The 18,154-nt window shown below is 44.1% G+C and overlaps 1 protein-coding gene across 1 annotated transcript in view; it reads left to right on the top strand.

Moving 5' to 3' along the window:
- The first annotated feature begins 399 nt into the window (after positions 1–399).
- The window catches only part of LOC145357472 (protein ABHD15-like), a 49,315-nt gene continuing 31,560 nt past the window's right edge, over positions 400–18,154 (top strand). Inside the window, exon 1 of the mRNA XM_080210839.1 lies at positions 400–915. Coding sequence (XP_080066965.1) covers positions 457–915 — 459 coding nt within the window. The 5' untranslated portion in view covers positions 400–456. The remainder of the gene's footprint in view (positions 916–18,154) is intronic.

Raw genomic sequence — 18,154 nt, 5'->3', positions numbered from 1 at the left:
AATCCATCTTACGGGAAGTACGTGAAGGCAGCGTGTAGCGAGCGGGGGTGCAGTTGGGGAGCTGTGAGTGTAAAGGTTTGACCACAACAAGGCAAGATGTTGATTTTTTTTTAATTTGAAGAGACGAGATGTTCAGCGTCAATAGGAAGACGGTGCAATCGCATCAACTTCCTTTCTGACTGCTTAATGGGTGCATGCAAAAGAGCTTTTCCTTTTCAGTGCCTTGAAGCAGAGCAGATATATCTGTAAACAGTGGACTCGACTCGCCTGCTCAGTTATTCAGGAAATGGTCTTCTCCGTCCTGTGACATTTGGAGCTGCTTTAAGTTACTATTTCATGGTTCCATTTGATCTGAATCTGTGCATCTGAAAGCAGGGGACGAATTGGTAGCTTGCTTGCCTTTTGATTCGTTTTCCTGCCGTTGTGACTGCTTTTGCAGTCAGTTGGCATTTTGCAATGCCACTGTGGGGTCCGACTGTCTGCATAGTGTCCCTGGCCGTGCTTTATCTGTTAGCCAGATTGTATTTCGGCCAGAGTTTAAAAGATCGATTCCACTGGAGAAGTCGATGTGCCCGGAAGCAAGGGGACAGCGATGTCCCGAATCTGATCTGCAAACCTTCAGCCCTCGCCAAGTACCTACTCAAAACCTGCCTGACTTTCACCTCGGAATGCCAATCTCAGTGGATGTGGAGGAAGCTGCCTCACCTACAAACCATCTGGAATGTGATCTGGCCACCCGGCACAGCCGTCCACTTCGTCCGGGATTACCTGCAGTTGGCGGATGAGGGGCTGGTGGCCCTGGACTGGGCAGTGCCCTGCACCTCGAGCAGAAGAAGGGCATCTAGTAACTCCCCAGCGCCCATCATGTTGGTTATCCCAAACTCCTTCGGGAAAATCACCAGAAATGCGGTCAAGGTGAGATCTGAGCTCTAATTCTAACCCCGACTCGAAATTCCTGGGGTTAGGATTATTTAGTCACCAGGAGGGTCAGAGCAGGGGATGATTGGTAGCACTAGCGGGGAACTAGTACAGCCATGATGGACCGAACGGCCTCTGTCTGTGCTGAATGAAAAGGCAACATTTGGTGTACAAATTCAAGTAGGATTTGGATCAGCTTTGGGCTGATGTGGAAGGGAGGCGGCTCGCACCATTTCTTCAGTCAATTTGTCTTGAAACCGGCCATAGGTGACAAAGCTAAATCCTACTCCGGAGTTTATACTGATCCAGGAGCACTTCAGATATTCAACAGATAAATCTGGTCCATCTAGCCACCCACCTCACTCCCATTCAACCCACCAGTTTTTCTCATCCGTATTCCATGAATTTACAAGGTTCCCAGTCTGAGTAACCGCAATGTCGAAAATCAGTTTAAAGGCACAGATGTAGAGAAGCATTTTATCAAAACTCGATACCAGAATCCAAAAGACGATAAAACGAAACATAGAAGTAGCTAAAAGACATGTTTATAATAATGTTGACGGGGGAGCGATATCGAAATGACAGCTCCCTGTCAGAGCATTGTGCAAATCTCATGATGCAATATATGGCCGGAATAAGAAGCTAAGACCATCCTGTTCAGCTTTCAGCGATTTACTCCAGCTACGAATTATCAATGCTGTTTAATTCAAGATTCTGGAGGATTGTTGCCTGAAAGCAAGCTTCATGTTTATATTGCGAAGTCCAATTTCTTTATGTCAGGCTTTTAAACTACCAGTTTAAAACGTTTTCTTTGCGGATAAAGGTGTCGACCTCTCAGTATAAACCCTAACCACCGGATCCAACATGCTGGTTCCTCATAATCCAAATTAAATGGCAGTAAATGCAAGAACAGCTGCTGTCTAACTGTGCTAAACCACCCATCGTGTTCATTCACTTTAGAGCAACAATTATACATCTAAAAACAGCAGAATACAATTCGGAGGAAATTATCCTGTAAACTGCAGAGTGCTTTGGTCAGAAGGCAGTTTGAGAATTGTGAAATATTTGTGCCCTTTAGGACATAATAATCCTTGAAGGAAAAGAGCCACTATACTGATTCCCCCCCCCCCCCCCACCCCGAGTCTGGGATTTTTCACTTCATTACCCCTGTCGCTTGCTGGCAATATGTAACAGGAAATTTGACACCAGTGATTGTGATTTTTCTGACCATTAAAAGCGATGGCCAGAACATTGTTGGTAGGGTGTGTCAAAATTCCCAATATCTCCTCCCGGAAACACTTAAGCCCCGTGTTTACTATCAAAGGACTCGGCTGTGGAGAGAGTGAGAAACATAAGCCCTCAAAAGAGGGCGTCCGAGAGGTACAGAGTAAATGATATATATTGGTGATATTGGTCTGTTGTTGGCAAATTTATGCCAATGTCAAAAAGTTATTTCTATAGGAAGTGATCTTTATGTGTACCTTCCATGTACAGTAATGGTGATAGAATGCAAGAATTATTAAATGAACAGTTGGATGTCACAGTGGAGAAGCCATAGCATCTGTTTGTATGGCTGAACTAAAGTAATTCTCATTTATTTGCGTTTTGCAATTGTTGGAGATTTTTCTGTTCTTCGAGTGAATGGTTTGAAACTGAAGCACTTGGCTATAGGTCTTAACCTCCAAAGCATCACCTGCCCCTCCACCAAGTTCGCCAATGCGTCTCTGCTGACTGAGTTATAATATCAGTAGTTGAAGTTAGAACCAGTCTGCACATGCCAATCACAAAACATCATGTTCACTTTACTTGGACAGAGAGCTCTCAAATGTTCAGCTGGGAATTTACCAAATAGTTATAATTCACCTTAATGCTATCATATTGACAATAAAGGCGAGCAGACTCCAGAAGCACATTCCCATTAAAATTGCAGTGGAAGTGGCATAGAAACATTTAAAAATGGACTATCACATATGTTACTCTAGCTGAAGACAGGCTGCAGGATGGTAGGAGCATTTTAATTGCTAACTTATTAAGCAACAAAATACGAAAAGGAGAAAGCATATTAAAGTCACATTAGAAAATTTAATTTTAAGATGCTGCCAATCATAATTATTTTCTCTATTGCTCATTTAAGAAGCCTACAAATGAAGACATTTCTTCCCTAAATTGAATCCATTTGAATCAAATTAATAGTTCAGCAACAATTTCATAACTTCCTTCTTGCTCCCCGCTTCCTGACTGCATAGTTGACAGGAGTCTATAATTGAAGTATGGATAGAAGAATTGTCAGTGAATCACTGGTATGGATCCCAGATAGAAAAACACATTTTCATGCTGGCTCATATCTCGAACAAAACATCTAGATGTGTACAGTTTTTTGCTTTTTACTTGTAAACTGAAATAAAATAGCTGACAGTTCAGTGCCACTGGTCTAAGAAGGATAAAAAGCTGCCAACATCACACTTGCAATTGTCACCAGTGGGTGGTGCTAATAAATGTGCGCGTGTGAGACATTTGTCCAGAACAGAGTGAAGCTCAGCAATTAATCCTTGCTTGTCTGCTGATACTCATTTTCCAGGCACAAACTATTCCTGGTGAGTTATGATCCGTTTCTAATAGACATTTCTACTGCAGCAAATATCAGTGCCTTTAAAAGCAGAGGAGAAATTCTGGGGGAAATGGTATAACAAAGTTTTAGTTCTGCCCAGCAACACATCTAGAACAGGATGCAATTTATTCTCTTAGGAAGGTTGGACATCAGAATTTGGAGCAGAAGTAGGCAAATTCAGCCCTTCGAGCCTGCTCTGCCATCAGTCAGATCATGGCTGATCTCTCCCTGGTTTCAAATCCATCTCCACACCTATTCCCATATCCCCTTATCCTTCTTTAAAATTTAAAAATATATTTATCCCCTTCTTGAACACATTCAACAATTCAGACTCCACCGTGTTATGGGGCAGTGAGTTCCACAAGTTCACCACCCTCTGCAAAAAGTAGTTTCTCTTCATCCCAGTTTTAAATCTATTGCCTCTCAACCTATACCTCTGACCTGTTGTTCTAGATTGCCCCACAAGAGGAAACATTTGGTCTACATTTACTTTATCAATCCCCTTTAAAATTTTATATACTTCAATCAGATCCCCTTTTATCCTTCTAAACTTCAGCGAGTATGAACCCAAACTGTTTAAGCTCTCCTCTTGAATCAACCCTTTCATCCCTAGAATCAATCTGGTGAACCTCCTCTGAACTGCCTCCAATACCACCACATCCTTCCTCAAATAAGGACACTAAAACTGGACACAGTACTCCAGATGTGTTTTCACCAACACCCCATACCCTCACCAACACGCTCTTGATATTGATGTTGGTGGTATTTAGCACTTAGTGGCCTTATTGCCTTTAGTTGCTCTTAAGAAAGTTGTGGTGATCACCCATCTTGGATAGCTGTCATTCTCGCTATTAAAGAAATCCTATGGTGCTATATTCCAGGGAGTTCCAGATGACCCAGAGATGGCAAGAAAAAGACAATATGCACACAAGTCTGAAAGGAAATGTAGAGGTGATGGTATTCCAATGCATCTGCTGTTCTTGTCTTTCTAGCTGGTGAAGTTTGTGGGTTTGGGAGTTCCTGTCAAAACAGCCATAATGGTTTACTACTGTGCTTCCTGCAGATGCTGGAATCTCCAACCAGTGTGTTGGTGATGAAGGGAATGAATGTTTTGAGAAAATTAAAGGTTTTTTTTAATTAAAAGTTGTTGAAGTTATAAGTGTGTTATCAATGAGAGGCAGTGCTTGACTTGGAATATAATGATTTCTACTTGATCGCAATATAAGTTCAATTCACATGAATATCTTGGATTAAAGTTTAGTGTTTTCTACCCTCTGCTAATGTCATGGATTAAACTATGATTCTGATCAAACAAAGAGGATGTTCATAATAGTAAAATCATTTGCTTTCTGTTGAGATTCGATATGACAGCCAACATAATCCTATCACTTGATTTGCTTATGTAAATATATTCGCCTGAAATTTTAGTTAACTAGGATTTTGTGTGTTATCTGAACGGCGACTGTGTGGAAATGTTTCTGCAGCCACTTTGCCAGTACCCTGTTTACCTCTGTCAATACTAGAATGTGACATGGGCTAATCAGACACCAGTCCAAAACAGAAGGCTTTAGCAGTTGTAAGTGAGGGAAGCACATCATGCAGTGTATTCCCAGTGCTTAAGCTGTGCAGGTTGCCATGGACGTCTCCATATCCTAAAATCCAGTACTGTATGAGCAGCAGGTGGAGAATTTAAATATTAAAATTTTTGAACGGAATTGGGCTGATTACTTGATTGATTAAACTTCCCAGTGCACGCTGTGTAAAACGTTAAAGAGAATTCAGTCTCCCAGGACTTGCCAGCCAAGTTTGCCAAGCTTTAAGAAACAGGTTTCCTCCTCAGGCCTTTCCTGCATCTCAGCAGAGACTAGAGAACTGCCAGAATTATTTAAATGATCCTGACCTTGACAATGCAACCAGGGGCAAGAGCGTACTGTGCAGCAGGCTGGCTAGTGGTTATAGCTGAGCAGGAAATCGAGGGTGGGATTTTGTGACCTTGTTACACCCGTTTTTGGACGTGAAAATGTTGTAAAATGGATATGAAGTGTCTAAAAAGAATGGTGTCCATTTTGGCATTCCATTCCAACTTTACCACAGTAAGAAAATTGGTGCGACCAGGAGCCCATCCAAACAGGGCAAGACATCAATTTACATGTTTTTGCATTTGTCATAATGCAAAATTAACAGAAGGTCATTAACAAACCTTCATGCCCAATCATCCCAGCTTGCCTGCCTTTACCGCCTCACTCACCGCAACTGGATCGGAGTCTGGTGCTACATTAGTGCGGGCAAGTAAGGAGCTAAGTCTCTGTGTTCAAACTGCTCCGTACCGCTCAGAGGGGGCTAATTCATGATGGCCACGTTGCATTTTGGGGTGGAGGGGGCTGCAAGTGTGTGAGGGCATGGAGGGCTCTTGTTGCCCACCGGGTCCAACCTCAGATTTTCAGCACAAACCCGAGTTGGATCACTGACCTTGGATCATGGGGATCACTCATGGTCCTAGTGCATGTAGCTGGAAGCACTGGTGTAGGTGGGGGTTTGCTGAAAACTGACTGTGATGCGGACTCAGGGCTTTTAAAGCAGCACTGTTTGTGGCCACTAGGAGCCGGTGTTGCCGCACATTGGTTCCATCCAAGCAACTCCCGCCGCAACCGGAGTCCTACAATCCCCTGCAACATTGTAACACTGGAGTGGTGGGCCTGGGTATGTTGTGTTAGTGAGTTTCTGTGGCAGGCAGGAGAATGATGATGACTTGCTATGCACTATTATGATAGTGCCCTGGTGCAAAGTAGTCTGACACCTACCTATGCTCCCTATGCACGTTGGCATTGAGGCCCATGTCTGGGTAGTGAATAAGGGATCAATAAATGCCCATGCAGGGCCATGGGTGTGTGGGATGGGGGAGGGAATCTCTCGTGGGTTCTGGGGATGCCATGTCAGATGGTGTAAGTTGCTGCCACACATGCCACCCACTGTAGCCAGCGTCTTCATTTTCTCAGTGACAGAGCATTGTGGGGGTTGGGGGGGGGGAAGTGGGGGGATTCTCCCCTAACATCCACATGCAGGTTCCCTTTGGGATAACGACATTCCTGTTGGAGACAAATCCAAAACAAATTAGTCTCAAGTGGGTGGTGAAATGACATTTATTGGTGCCAATAAAAGTGTCTTAACGATAAGTAATACATGCAAACATGAGATATTAAGTGCATGACTATTTATCAACCTGGTGCTACCGTTCACCTGTGCAATCTTAGTCCGGTTACAACTTCCTAACTTTACTTGGCTACCACGATGTCTTGGTGTCTCCCCAGGATGTACATTGGAGCTGCAGATGACCAGCTGCTTAGACCACCCTGTGGCCTGTGATGCCCTTGGCAATCATCCTCTGGGACCTTTAGGGCCCTGGCTAGCTGCCCACTGTCTGGGGCATTTCCATCACACCGGCTGTCCCTTACTTGCCCTGGTGTCAGGAAGGGGAGAGTCAGAAGCTGTAGCCACAGTTGCTGTCTCCTGCGTGGAAGGCCCTGGCATGAGCTTGAGCCCTATCTTCTCCCTCAGGGTTCCTGTGGGTCCCTGGGTCACTCTATGGACACCAGTCTTTCTGCAGTGAGCACCAAGAGCTCCGTGGTCACCTGGCCCTGCCAGTCCTGGAGAACCACATGCATGGTGGCTGAGTCCTCTGCGATGGCACTCCAAACCAGAGGGCCACCTGTCAATGGTAGCATCAAGTGCCCTCTGAGACTAGGCCATGCTCCGCAGCCCCTCAGCCATGACCCTCTGTGACAGGGCCACATTTTCAAAGGCTGCTGCCACAGCCTGCTGTGTCTCAGCAATGTCCCACTGGGTCTCTTGCAGCCCTCAAGCCTCTCAGTCATGGGCCACATAACCTCAAGAAGCTGTAGAGGCCCTCAGCTGTGACCTGCTGTGACTCAGCCACAGCCATCTGGGACTTTGCTGTGACTCGACTATTGCTTGGACCCTGCCACTCATGGTGAGGATTACCTGCACCAGGCTCTTCACTGCAGATGCCATCCTTGCAGTGTTGGCCTAGGAACCACACTTGTCTACCTGAAAGCTTTGGGAATCCGCCCAACAGCCTCACAGCTTGAGGCTCCAATCGGAGCGGCAGGCTTTCAGACATGTTAAGCCCTGCCCAGTGCTTTCTGTCGCAACGAATGGACTTGTTCAAAATTTCACAGACAAGAGTGTGCAAGATAGGGCCTGAAAACGTGCCCAAAAAACAGATCTGGAATTCTCCCAGTTTCACACCTGCCCAACACCTAGAAAAAACTCGTAAAATTCCTCCTCTTGTTTCAGGTAGATGAAAAATGTGTCTTTTTATCATTGATAGTTATCCTAAGGGCTGTCTGGTCATGGAATCCAGTTTGGTTGGGTAGAGGTCAGTTGAACAAGTATACAACTTGCAAAATCCTGCAATTGACCTCTGTTGTTATAAATTGATTTTAATAAGCAATTTCTTCAGCTGCTACTGAGTAAATCATTATAGGAACTCTATGAGGCAAGTATGCAGCTTTATAGCAATTGTAAATTACCATGATTTTAATTAAATCCGTACAAGCTGTCTATTTCAGATCCCTGTATAGTACAGAATATGCATCCGGCAATAATCACTTACTGTCGAACTAAGTCTTTATTTGTGACATGAGGTGCCTTTGATATCTATATATTAAATTTGGCTTCAGTTCGATCTGCTGTGCAAACAAAGTCTTATTTCAATTATTCTAATTTTCTAATTTTCAGATCAAACTAAACAAGCAGTCTTGCCTTATAAATTTGGACAGCTCCATACGTTAGGGAAAACTGCCCTCAGAGTTACGTTGAGTCAAGTCCTCCAATTCACATTCCCAACACATGGATTTGAATGAGATTACATTATACTGAGTTGATTGGAATTGTTTTATAATATTTGTTTTGTAAGAGACCATGGTCAGAATTTTACATCACGCAGGTGAGCCCGTGTCCGACCTGGAAGCACCTGAAATCACACAAAAAGATGTCGGGCATGCATCATGCCATCATTGTGCAATTGTGCAATATTTCAATCAGCAGGCACTTGTGACAGTTGGAAACGTACCCAATCAAGCAGACAATTAAGGAGCTAAATGAATACAGTTTTATGTGCCTGTCTGATTTTATGATTGGTGGGTTGATTGGCCAGGTGACCTTTACATTTTAGTTTCAATTTCATTCCAAGGTGGGATGAACTTCTAAAAAAAATAAAAATTAAAAATTTAATGCTGGCTGATGAATTAAATTTAAAAAGATTTCTCAAGAAGCACATTAGAAGCTCCAACCCATATGCTCTCCTTTCATGGCACCTGCCCCACCCAGCAGCCTCAGCTTTTCAGTGAGTGCATTTCACACTGTCTGCTTGACAATTGGTCAGCCAGCATGAAATTGTGCTCCAGGATGAACTGCGGCTGGGTGTTTCGTGCCCACATCCGGGCCCCCCAAGTGTGTGTGCCCAATGGAAAAAAAATTCAGGCCCATGACACTGTTGAATTTTCTTAAAAACTCAACTAGTCCAGTAATGTCCTTCAGGAAGGGAAACCTTCCATTCTTACTCCATCTGGATTACATCTAAATTCAGCTCCCTTGTCCCTGCACACACACGTCCCAATAATGCTGTTGACTCTTAATGATCCACCAAACCACTCAGTTGTATCAAACCATGATAGACACGGACCACAGCAATTCAAAATGGTAATCCAACACAATTTTCTCAAAGCAGCAAGGCTTGGGCATTGGCAGCCTTGCCAGAAATGCCCACATCCCAAGAATAAATTTTTTAAAAGTACATAAAGCTTAACTTGGAAAAGGACAAGTTGAATGTAACAGGTGAGGCATGCATCTGTGGAGAGAGAAAAACAGTGTTAATCGCCTCATATGGCACCATGGTCAGAAAATTAAAAGTTCATGGGATCCAAAGGAAAATGGAAGGTTGGTGGATTCAAAATTATCTTCATGGCAGGAAGCAAAGGGTCAACCTGTATTTTCATGATTGGAAAGCTATTTCCAGTGGGGTTCTTCAGTGTTTATTACTAGGTCCTGTGCTGTTTATGATATATATATCAATGATTCAGACTTTAGGTGACATGATTAAGAAGTTTGAAAATAACACAAAAATAGTCTGCATGATTGATAATAATGAACAAAAGCTGCAAACTGCAGGAAAAAAATCAATGAACTGGTTGGTGAATAGAAAAGTGGCAATTGAACTGAATCCAGAGGAGTGTGAGTTAATGCATGTGGGGAAGACAAACAAGGCAAGGGAACATTTTGAGAAATGTAAAGGAAGATAAGGCCCTTGGAACTGATATTTACTCGTCTCTGAAGACAGCAGGACAAATTAATACAGTGAACAAGAAGGCATACAAGATCATTGCCTGAGGTCTAGAACATTAGAACAAGAAAGTAGTGTTAGATTTTATAAAACATTATTATAATATATAAATGGCCTCAGGTGGAGTACTGTGTACGGTTTTGGCCACCACGTTAGAGGAATGATGTGATCACATTAGATAGGATACTGAAGAGATTTACGAGGATATTGTCAAGAATGGAGAATTTTAGCGAAGAGGAAAGGTTGAATAGCTGGGGTTGATTTTTTTGCATCAGAGGAGGAAAAGCAGATTGAGGTGTATAAAATTGTGAGGGAACTGACTTGGGTGGTTGGAAAAACCATTAGCAGAGAGGTCAATTACCAGAGGACATCATTTTACAGTAATTGGTAAAAGGATTTGAGGGGAGCGAGGGACAATCTTTTCACCCAGAAAGTGTTGAGGCTCCGAATCTTACTGTCAGATAGTGTGGTAGAGGCAGAAACCCTCCTAAACAAATGAACATGCTCTTGAGGGGCTGTAACCTCAAGAGCTACAGAACAAAACCTGGAAGGGGAAGGTCAGATCAGACTGGTTAACTTATTCCTGCTTGGCATGGACAAGATGCACCAAATGGCCTCTTCCTGTGCCAGAAACCTTTCAATGTTTATGTTTCTACATTTCAAACTGGTGGCCTTTCATTGGAATAAGCCTGGAATGTTAATTCTGCTTCTCTCTCCACAAGTGTTGTTTGACCAGCTACGTATTTCCAGCACTTACTGTTTCTTTCCAGAATCAGCAGTACTTTGCCATTGTATTCGAGATAAAGACCACTTCTTCTCGACTTGAAGGTGGATTTTCATTGTCCTATTTTTAAAACCTTGATTCATGCTGAATTGAGGATAATCAGCATTCTTCTGAAACTGTCAGGCATGGGTTGTTTGGGAACATTTAAGGTAATTCACATTGTACTGTCAGTGCTTTAGAAATCAATAAGTTGTAGGTTTGCACTTCTAGCTGTTGCACAAATGACAAATGATGTTCAAATCAATCTAGGTTAACATGAAAGTATTAAATGAATTCAGTCTAACTCAGATCTGAAATAAAAATCTACATCCTAGGTCTTAATCACCTCTGCAATTAACTTAGGTTAAGCAAACAAAACTTTGGTTCACATTCATGATAAAGTTAATACTGTAAAATATATCATGCATGCTATTGACATAGTTCATGATGTAATTAGAGACCACATGTGCCTTCTTCAAATTGATCTATTTTGTGATTTAAGCAATGAGGATGTTCTACTTTCTGTGGAAAATCTTTAGGGAAATGTTTCCATGTGTGAGTTATGCCATTAAAAAAGATTTCTGCCCACTATTGGTCAAGAAAAATATTTACATTTCAATTTCCTGAAGCAATTATTGGTAAAAATTGCATGTGAAATGGATGTAAACTGCTGCTGTACACGTACAAAAGCTGCAGCTATTAAAAGGACAGTTCAGATGGAACACCTCAACCAAACTGGGGCAGGCTGGTAAGGAAGAAGCAGCACTTGACTCATCCAACTGAATCTCATGTAACCTCACAGCACATTTCACAAATCTTTTTCTCGAACATTTTTAGAATGTCCTCAGCAAACTCCTTGCAGCAAATCATTGCATAATGCAGCAGGGAATGGCATCCAGGCAAAGCAGGGCACTTTCTAAAAAAAACTCAGATAGAGTCATAGAGTCACAAGAGGTTTGCGGCATGGAAACAGGCCCTGTGGCCCAACTTGTCCATGCCGCCTTTTTTTTAAAATTCCTAAGCTAATCCCAATTGCCTGCATTTGGCCCATATTCCTCTATACCCATTGTACCCATGTAACTATCTAAATGCTTTTTAAAAGACAAAAGAGTATCCGTCTCCACTATTACCTCTGGCAGCTTGTTCCAGACACTCACCACCCTCTATGTGAAACAACTGCCCCTCTGGACACTTTTGTATCTCTCCCCTCTCACCTTAAACCTATGCCCTCTAGTTTTAGACTCCCCTACCTTTGGGAAAAGATATTGACTATCTAGCTGATCTGTGACCCTCATTATTTTATAAACCTCTATAAAATCACCTCTCAGCCTCCTACGCGCCAGAGAAAAAAGTCCCAGTCTATCCAGCCTCTCCTTATAACTCAATCCATCAAGTCTCAGTAGCATCCTAGTAAATCTTTTCTGCACTCTTTCTAGTTTAATAATGTCCTTTCTATAATAGGATGACTAGAATTGCACATGGTATTCCAAGTTTGAAAAACAATTCTCTACAACCACCCTCTGGCTTCTGTCAAGAGGCCAATTTTGTATCCATTTAGATACCTCACCCTGGATCCTGTGAGATTTAACCTTATGCAACAACCTAACATGCAGTACCTTGTCAAAAGCCTTGCTAAAGTCCATGCAGACAACATCAACTGCACTGCCCTCATCTACCTTCTTGGTTACCCCTTCAAAAACCTCAATCAAATTTGTGAGACATGATTTTCCACTCACAAAAGCCATGCTGACTGTCCCTAATCAGTCCTTGTGTCTTTAAATATCTGTAGATCCTGTCTCTTAAAATACATTCCAACAATTTACCCACCACAGATGTAAGGCTGAATGACTTAGTTCCCAGGCTTTTCCCTGCAGCCCTTTTTAAACAAAGGCACAACATTTCCCACTCTCCAATCTTCAGGCATGTCACCTGTGATTATCGATTATTCAAATATCTCGGCCAGGGGACCTGCAATTTCCTCCAGCCTCCCATAATGTCCTGGATACACTTCATCAGATCCGGGGGATTTATCTACGTTGATGCGCTTTAAGTCTTCCAGCATCTCCTCTGTAATATGTACACTCCTCAAGACAGGAGTTGTGGGGGAGCAGGCTTTAATTATCAGGTGCTCACACGGGGAAGCCTTCCATTGTTTGCTGGAGCAGATGAGTGAGGGAGCAGAGAGACAGATAAGAAATTACCTGTTAAAAACCTGTTTAAATAAGTTTAAAGCACTTTTGTAGTAAGAACTTACCTTGCAGAACTGTTTAAATCATTTAAAAGCATTTTTGCGGGCTTTTTGTATTTACCGCTTTAAGAATTCTAAGGAAGTGGATAGCAGGGAGTTGTGGGGGAGCAGGCTTTAAAACAGCGCCAGGTTTAAAAGGAGGCCTGGTATAGACAGCGGGCAGCGTCGGAGCGGGCAGTGGAGTGAGAGGGAAGCAGAATGAGCTATTAGGGCTTAAGATCAAAAGGGCTGGGGAGAAAAAGGGCCAGGTAAGTTCGTGTGGAAATTTTCAATATTACTACAGTGAATAATGGAGGGGCATGTGATGTGTTGTTTCTGCATGATGTGGGAACTGGTGGACCCCAGGGTCCTTCCCAGTGACCATGTCTGCAGTAAGTGCAGGTTGCTGGAGGAGCTCCAGCTCAAGGTAAATGATCTGGCCTCTGAGCTACAGACACTGAGGCTCATCAGGGGGAGAGAGGGTGCCATTGTCAATGGGGTGCAAGTGACATCCATCCCCCCTAGACTGGCTAACTCTAAGGGTCAGGAACAAGAGGGGGCTGCTGAGCGGAGGAAGGGGGGTGGGGAGCGGAGGAAGGGGGTGGGGAGTGGATGCCTCAGCCTCTCAATCTGCATAACAGGTTTGAGGTACTTGCTTCCAGTCTGGACGAGAACGAGGGAGGTGAGGTTGGTGAGCAAACTGCACACGGTACAGTGATGCAGCAGGACATAGGCAAAGAGAAGGTGAAAAGGAACGTAGTAGTAATTGGGGATAGTGGGGTTAAGGGTATTGACACTGTCCTTTGTCACAATGACAAAGAGCACAGAAGGGTGTGTTGTCTGCCTGGTGCTCGGGTCCGGGATGTCGCATCTGGGCTGCAGAGGAACCTGGAGTGGGAGGGTGAGAATCCGGTCGTTGTGGTACATGTGGGTGCCAATGACGTAGGCAAAATGCGAACTGAGGATCTGGGGAGGGAGTATGAAAAGCTGGGAATGGAATTAAAAAGTAGAACCGACAAGGTGGTTATCTCTGGGCTACTGCCTGAACCAAGTGCAGACGGGCGTAAGGTTGATAAGATTAAGGAAGTGAATGGGTGGCTCAGGGATTGGTGTGGGAGGAATGGGTTTGAATTTATGGGGCATTGGCATCAGTATTGGGGTAGGTGGGACCTGTTCGGGCAGGATGGGGTTGGTCCGAATCGTGCTGGGACCAGAGTCCTGGCGAATCGTGTAAATAGGACTGTAGACAGGGCTTTAAACTAATTGGGGGGGGGAGGGTGCGAGGGTAGGTGACATTACGAGGACTAAAGTTAAGGAGACGGTACAGGTAAGGGAAGAGGCCGAGGATGTCCCAATAATAGAGGGAGTAGGGGGCGTGAGTATGGTTGGTGGTGTTCTGGCAAATAGGGTCCAGGTGAAGGCTGGGATGAAGGCACTTTATCTGAATGCATGAAGCCTTCGGAATAAAGTGGATGAGCTGGTGGCGCAGATCAGCACAAATGGATATGATCTGGTGGCCATTACAGAGACGTGGCTGCAAGGTGACAGGGACTGGGAGCTGAATGTCCAGGGGTATCAAGTGTTTAGGAAGGATAGGCGAGAGGAAAAAGGGGGGGGTGCGTAGCTCTGCTGATTAAGGATAGCATCAGGGTGGTAGCAAGGGATGATATAGGAACCAAAGAGCAGAATGTGGAATCGTTGTGGGTGGAGATTAGGAACAGCAAAGGGAGGAAGACGCTGGTGGGTGTCATCTATAGGCCCCTGAATAATGATCTGGAGGTGGGGCGGGCTGTTAACGCGCAAATAAGTGCGGCGTGCAGGAATGGAACGGCCGTAATTATGGGAGATTTCAATCTGCATATTGATTGGTCGACCCATGTTGGACGCGGTGGGCTCGAGGAGGAGTTCTTGGAATGCTGCCGGGATAGTTTCCTTGAACAGTGTGTGTTGGAGCCGACGAGGGAGCGAGTTATCTTGGATCTGGTGCTATGTAATGAGGCGGGTAGAATTAGGGACCTTGCGGTGAAGGATCCTCTTGGGGAGAGTGATCATTGTATGGTGGAGTTTCTGGTGCAGATGGAGGAGGAGAAAGTGGGTTCCCGGACACACGTCCTTTGTTTGAACAGAGGGGAGTACGGTAGGATGAGAGAAGAATTGGCGAATGTTGACTGGGGGAGCGCGTTGGAAGGTAGGTCTGCTGAGGAGCAGTGGAAGATCTTTAAGGAGATCTTTCTTGGTGCTTAGCAGAAATTTATTCCGACGGTTAAAAAGGACTGTAGGAGGAGAGGTAATAAGCCGTGGATAACGAAGGAGGTGAAGGAAAGTGTTAAATTAAAAGCGGAGGCATTTAGAATAGCTAAGAGTAGTGGACTAGAAGAGGATTGGGAGAGGTTTAAATGTCAACAAAGATTGACAAAGAAGCTGATAAAGAAGGGTAGGAGAAACTATGAAGCTGGGCTAGCACTTAATATAAAAAAGGATAGCAAGAGTTTTTATAAATATATAAAAAGGAAGAGGCTGGCTAGGGTGAACGTTGCACCCTTAGAGGATGAGAAGGGGGACTTAGTGGTAGGGGATGGGGAAATGGCTGAGGTCTTGAATAACTTTTTTGTTTCGGTCTTCACGGAGGAAGACGTGAATAATTTGCCGGGTGTTAGCGATGGAAAGGTGGTAAGACTGGAGGGTCTCAATGACATTATTGTTACTAGAGAGGCGGTGCTCGACAGACTGGAGGGACTGATTGTGGACAAGTCCCCAGGACCGGATGGAATGCATCCGAGGGTTCTGAAAGAAATGGCGGAGGTGATAGTGGATGCCTTGGTGGTTATTTTCCAGACGTTGCTGGATTCCGGGGAAGTGCCGGAAGATTGGAAAGCGACTAATGTTATGCCGTTGTTTAAGAAGGGTGCCAGGCAAAAGGCAGGGAATTATAGGCCGGTTAGTTTAACGTCTGTTGTGGGTAAAATGTTAGAATCTGTCATCAAGGAGGAAATAGCGAGGCATCTTGAGGGGAATTGCTTGATAGAGCAGACGCAGCACGGTTTCGTTAAGGGGAAGGTGTGTCTGACAAATTTATTGGAGTTCTATGAGGATGTGTCTAGGGCAGTGGATAGAGGAGAGCCGGTGGATGTGGTCTTTCTTGATTTTCAGAAGGCGTTTGACAAGGTACCTCACAAGAGGTTATTGCAGAAGGTAAGGGGGCATGGAGTTGGGGGTAGGGTGTTAGCATGGATAGAGGATTGGTTGTCAAATAGGAGGCAGAGAGTGGGGGTTAATGGGTGCTATTTGGATTGGCGGTTGGTGACAAGTGGAGTGCCCCAGGGGTCGGTGCTGGGGCCTCAGCTATTTACCATTTATATAGATGATCTGGAGGAGGGAACCGAGTGTATGGTGTCGAAGTTTGCTGATGACACCAAGATTGGTGGAACGGCAAATTGTGCAGAGGGTGTGGAGAGTCTGCAGAAGGATCTAGATAGGCTGGGCGAATGGGCCAGGAAATGGCAAACGGAATTTAATGTTGGCAAGTGCGAGGTGGTCCACTTTGGCAGGAATAATGGTAGGAAGGACTATTACTTACGGGGCGAAAAACTGCAGCAGGCGACGGTGCAGAGGGACCTCAGGGTCCTTGTGCATGAGTCGCAAAAACCCAGCCTGCAGGTGCAGCAGGTGGTCAGGAAGGCGAATGGGATGCTGGCCTTCATAGCGAGGGGGATTGAATATAAAAGTAGGGAGGTCTTGCTGCAGCTGTATAGGGCATTGGTGAGGCCGCAGCTGGAGTACTGTGTGCAGTTTTGGTCGCCACACTTACGCAAGGATATTTTGGCCTTTGAGGCAGTGCAGAGGAGGTTTACTAGGCTGATGCCAGAGTTGAGGGGGTTGAGCTATGAGGAGAGGCTGAATAAACGCGGCTTGTACTCGTTAGAGTTTAGAAGAATGAGGGAAGATCTCATTGAGACGTATAAGATGATGAATGGGATGGATAGGATAGAGGTGGAGAGGCTCTTCCCGTTCAGAAAGGACAGTAGGACTAGGGGGCACAGCCTCAAGATAAAGGGGGGGCGGTTTAGAACGGAGTTGAGGAGGAACTTCTTCACTCAAAGGGTGGTGAATCTCTGGAATTCTCTGCCCATTGAGGTGGTGGAGGCTGCCTCGCTAAATATTTTTAAGACGCGGGTTGATGGGTTTTTGATAAGCGAGGGGATTAAGGGTTATGGGGAGAGGGCGGGAATGTGGAACTGAGACTCGACAGATCAGCCATGATCTTATTGAATGGCGGGGCAGGCTCGAAGGGCTGGATGGCCTACTCCTGCTCCTATTTCTTATGTTCTTATGTTCTTATCACTATTTATTTCCCCAAGTTCCCTAACATCCATGCTTTTCTCAACAGTAATTCTCAACAGAAATATTCATTTAGGATCTCACCCATCTCTTGTGGGTCCAAACATAGGTGACTTTGTTGATCCTTTAGAGGCCCAAGTTTCTCCCTTGTTACTGTTTTGCCCTTTATGTATTTCATCATGCCTTTCTTGGGAATTTGAAATAACGAAGTACAAATAGATGTCTACTCCAAAACCTCTGTGCGTTGGTATTTGGCAAAGTAAGGGTTAATGTGGGATTGGAGAACAGTATTATCCACAGTATGATGTAGATACATGACAGTAGACAGAAGACAGAGTTGCAAAGAGAAAAACAAGGAGAACTGAACATGAAGTTAGCTTGTAGATTGGACGATAATTTGTACATACGTAAATGGCTATGTATTACCAATGTTGTTCAACATTGCAAGACTCTGAACCTCTTCGTGAGAGCTACTGAAGAAACCCTTACAACAAAAGGTAATCTTGAAAGTCCATCATTTACAGAAAAAAAATTGTGAACTCTTCTGTTACAATGCTAATTTTTGCCCTGTGTGTAATATTTGAAGGTTGAATATTATACTGGGGTGGAGCTCTCTGTACTTTTCCAATGTGCTAATGTATACTATACAAATGAATATAGTTTCATCTACAGTTTCAGAAAGGCTAGTGAGGTCACAAGGAAGCATCAAAAGGCAATACAACTGATTCAAATCCAATCACATTTCTGTAATGTTGTAAATTCTTGTTACACACCCCAAAAAATAATTTGAGCTTTTTACATGATCAGAAAATGTGTAGCACTCAAATCCTTTTGTTCTGCTTAGTTCCAATAAGACTGAGAGTTGATTAAACATAAATTGCTACAGGAATTGTGATTGACTGATGCAGCTTTTCATTCTCCATAAGTTATTCAATATCT

This window comes from Carcharhinus amblyrhynchos, chromosome 23 (assembly GCF_965287045.1).
Source record: "Carcharhinus amblyrhynchos chromosome 23, sCarAmb.v2.hapA, whole genome shotgun sequence".
NCBI lineage: Eukaryota > Metazoa > Chordata > Chondrichthyes > Carcharhiniformes > Carcharhinidae > Carcharhinus > Carcharhinus amblyrhynchos.
Note: the sequence above shows the minus strand (reverse complement) of the source record. Positions and strands in the feature narration are given on the sequence as shown.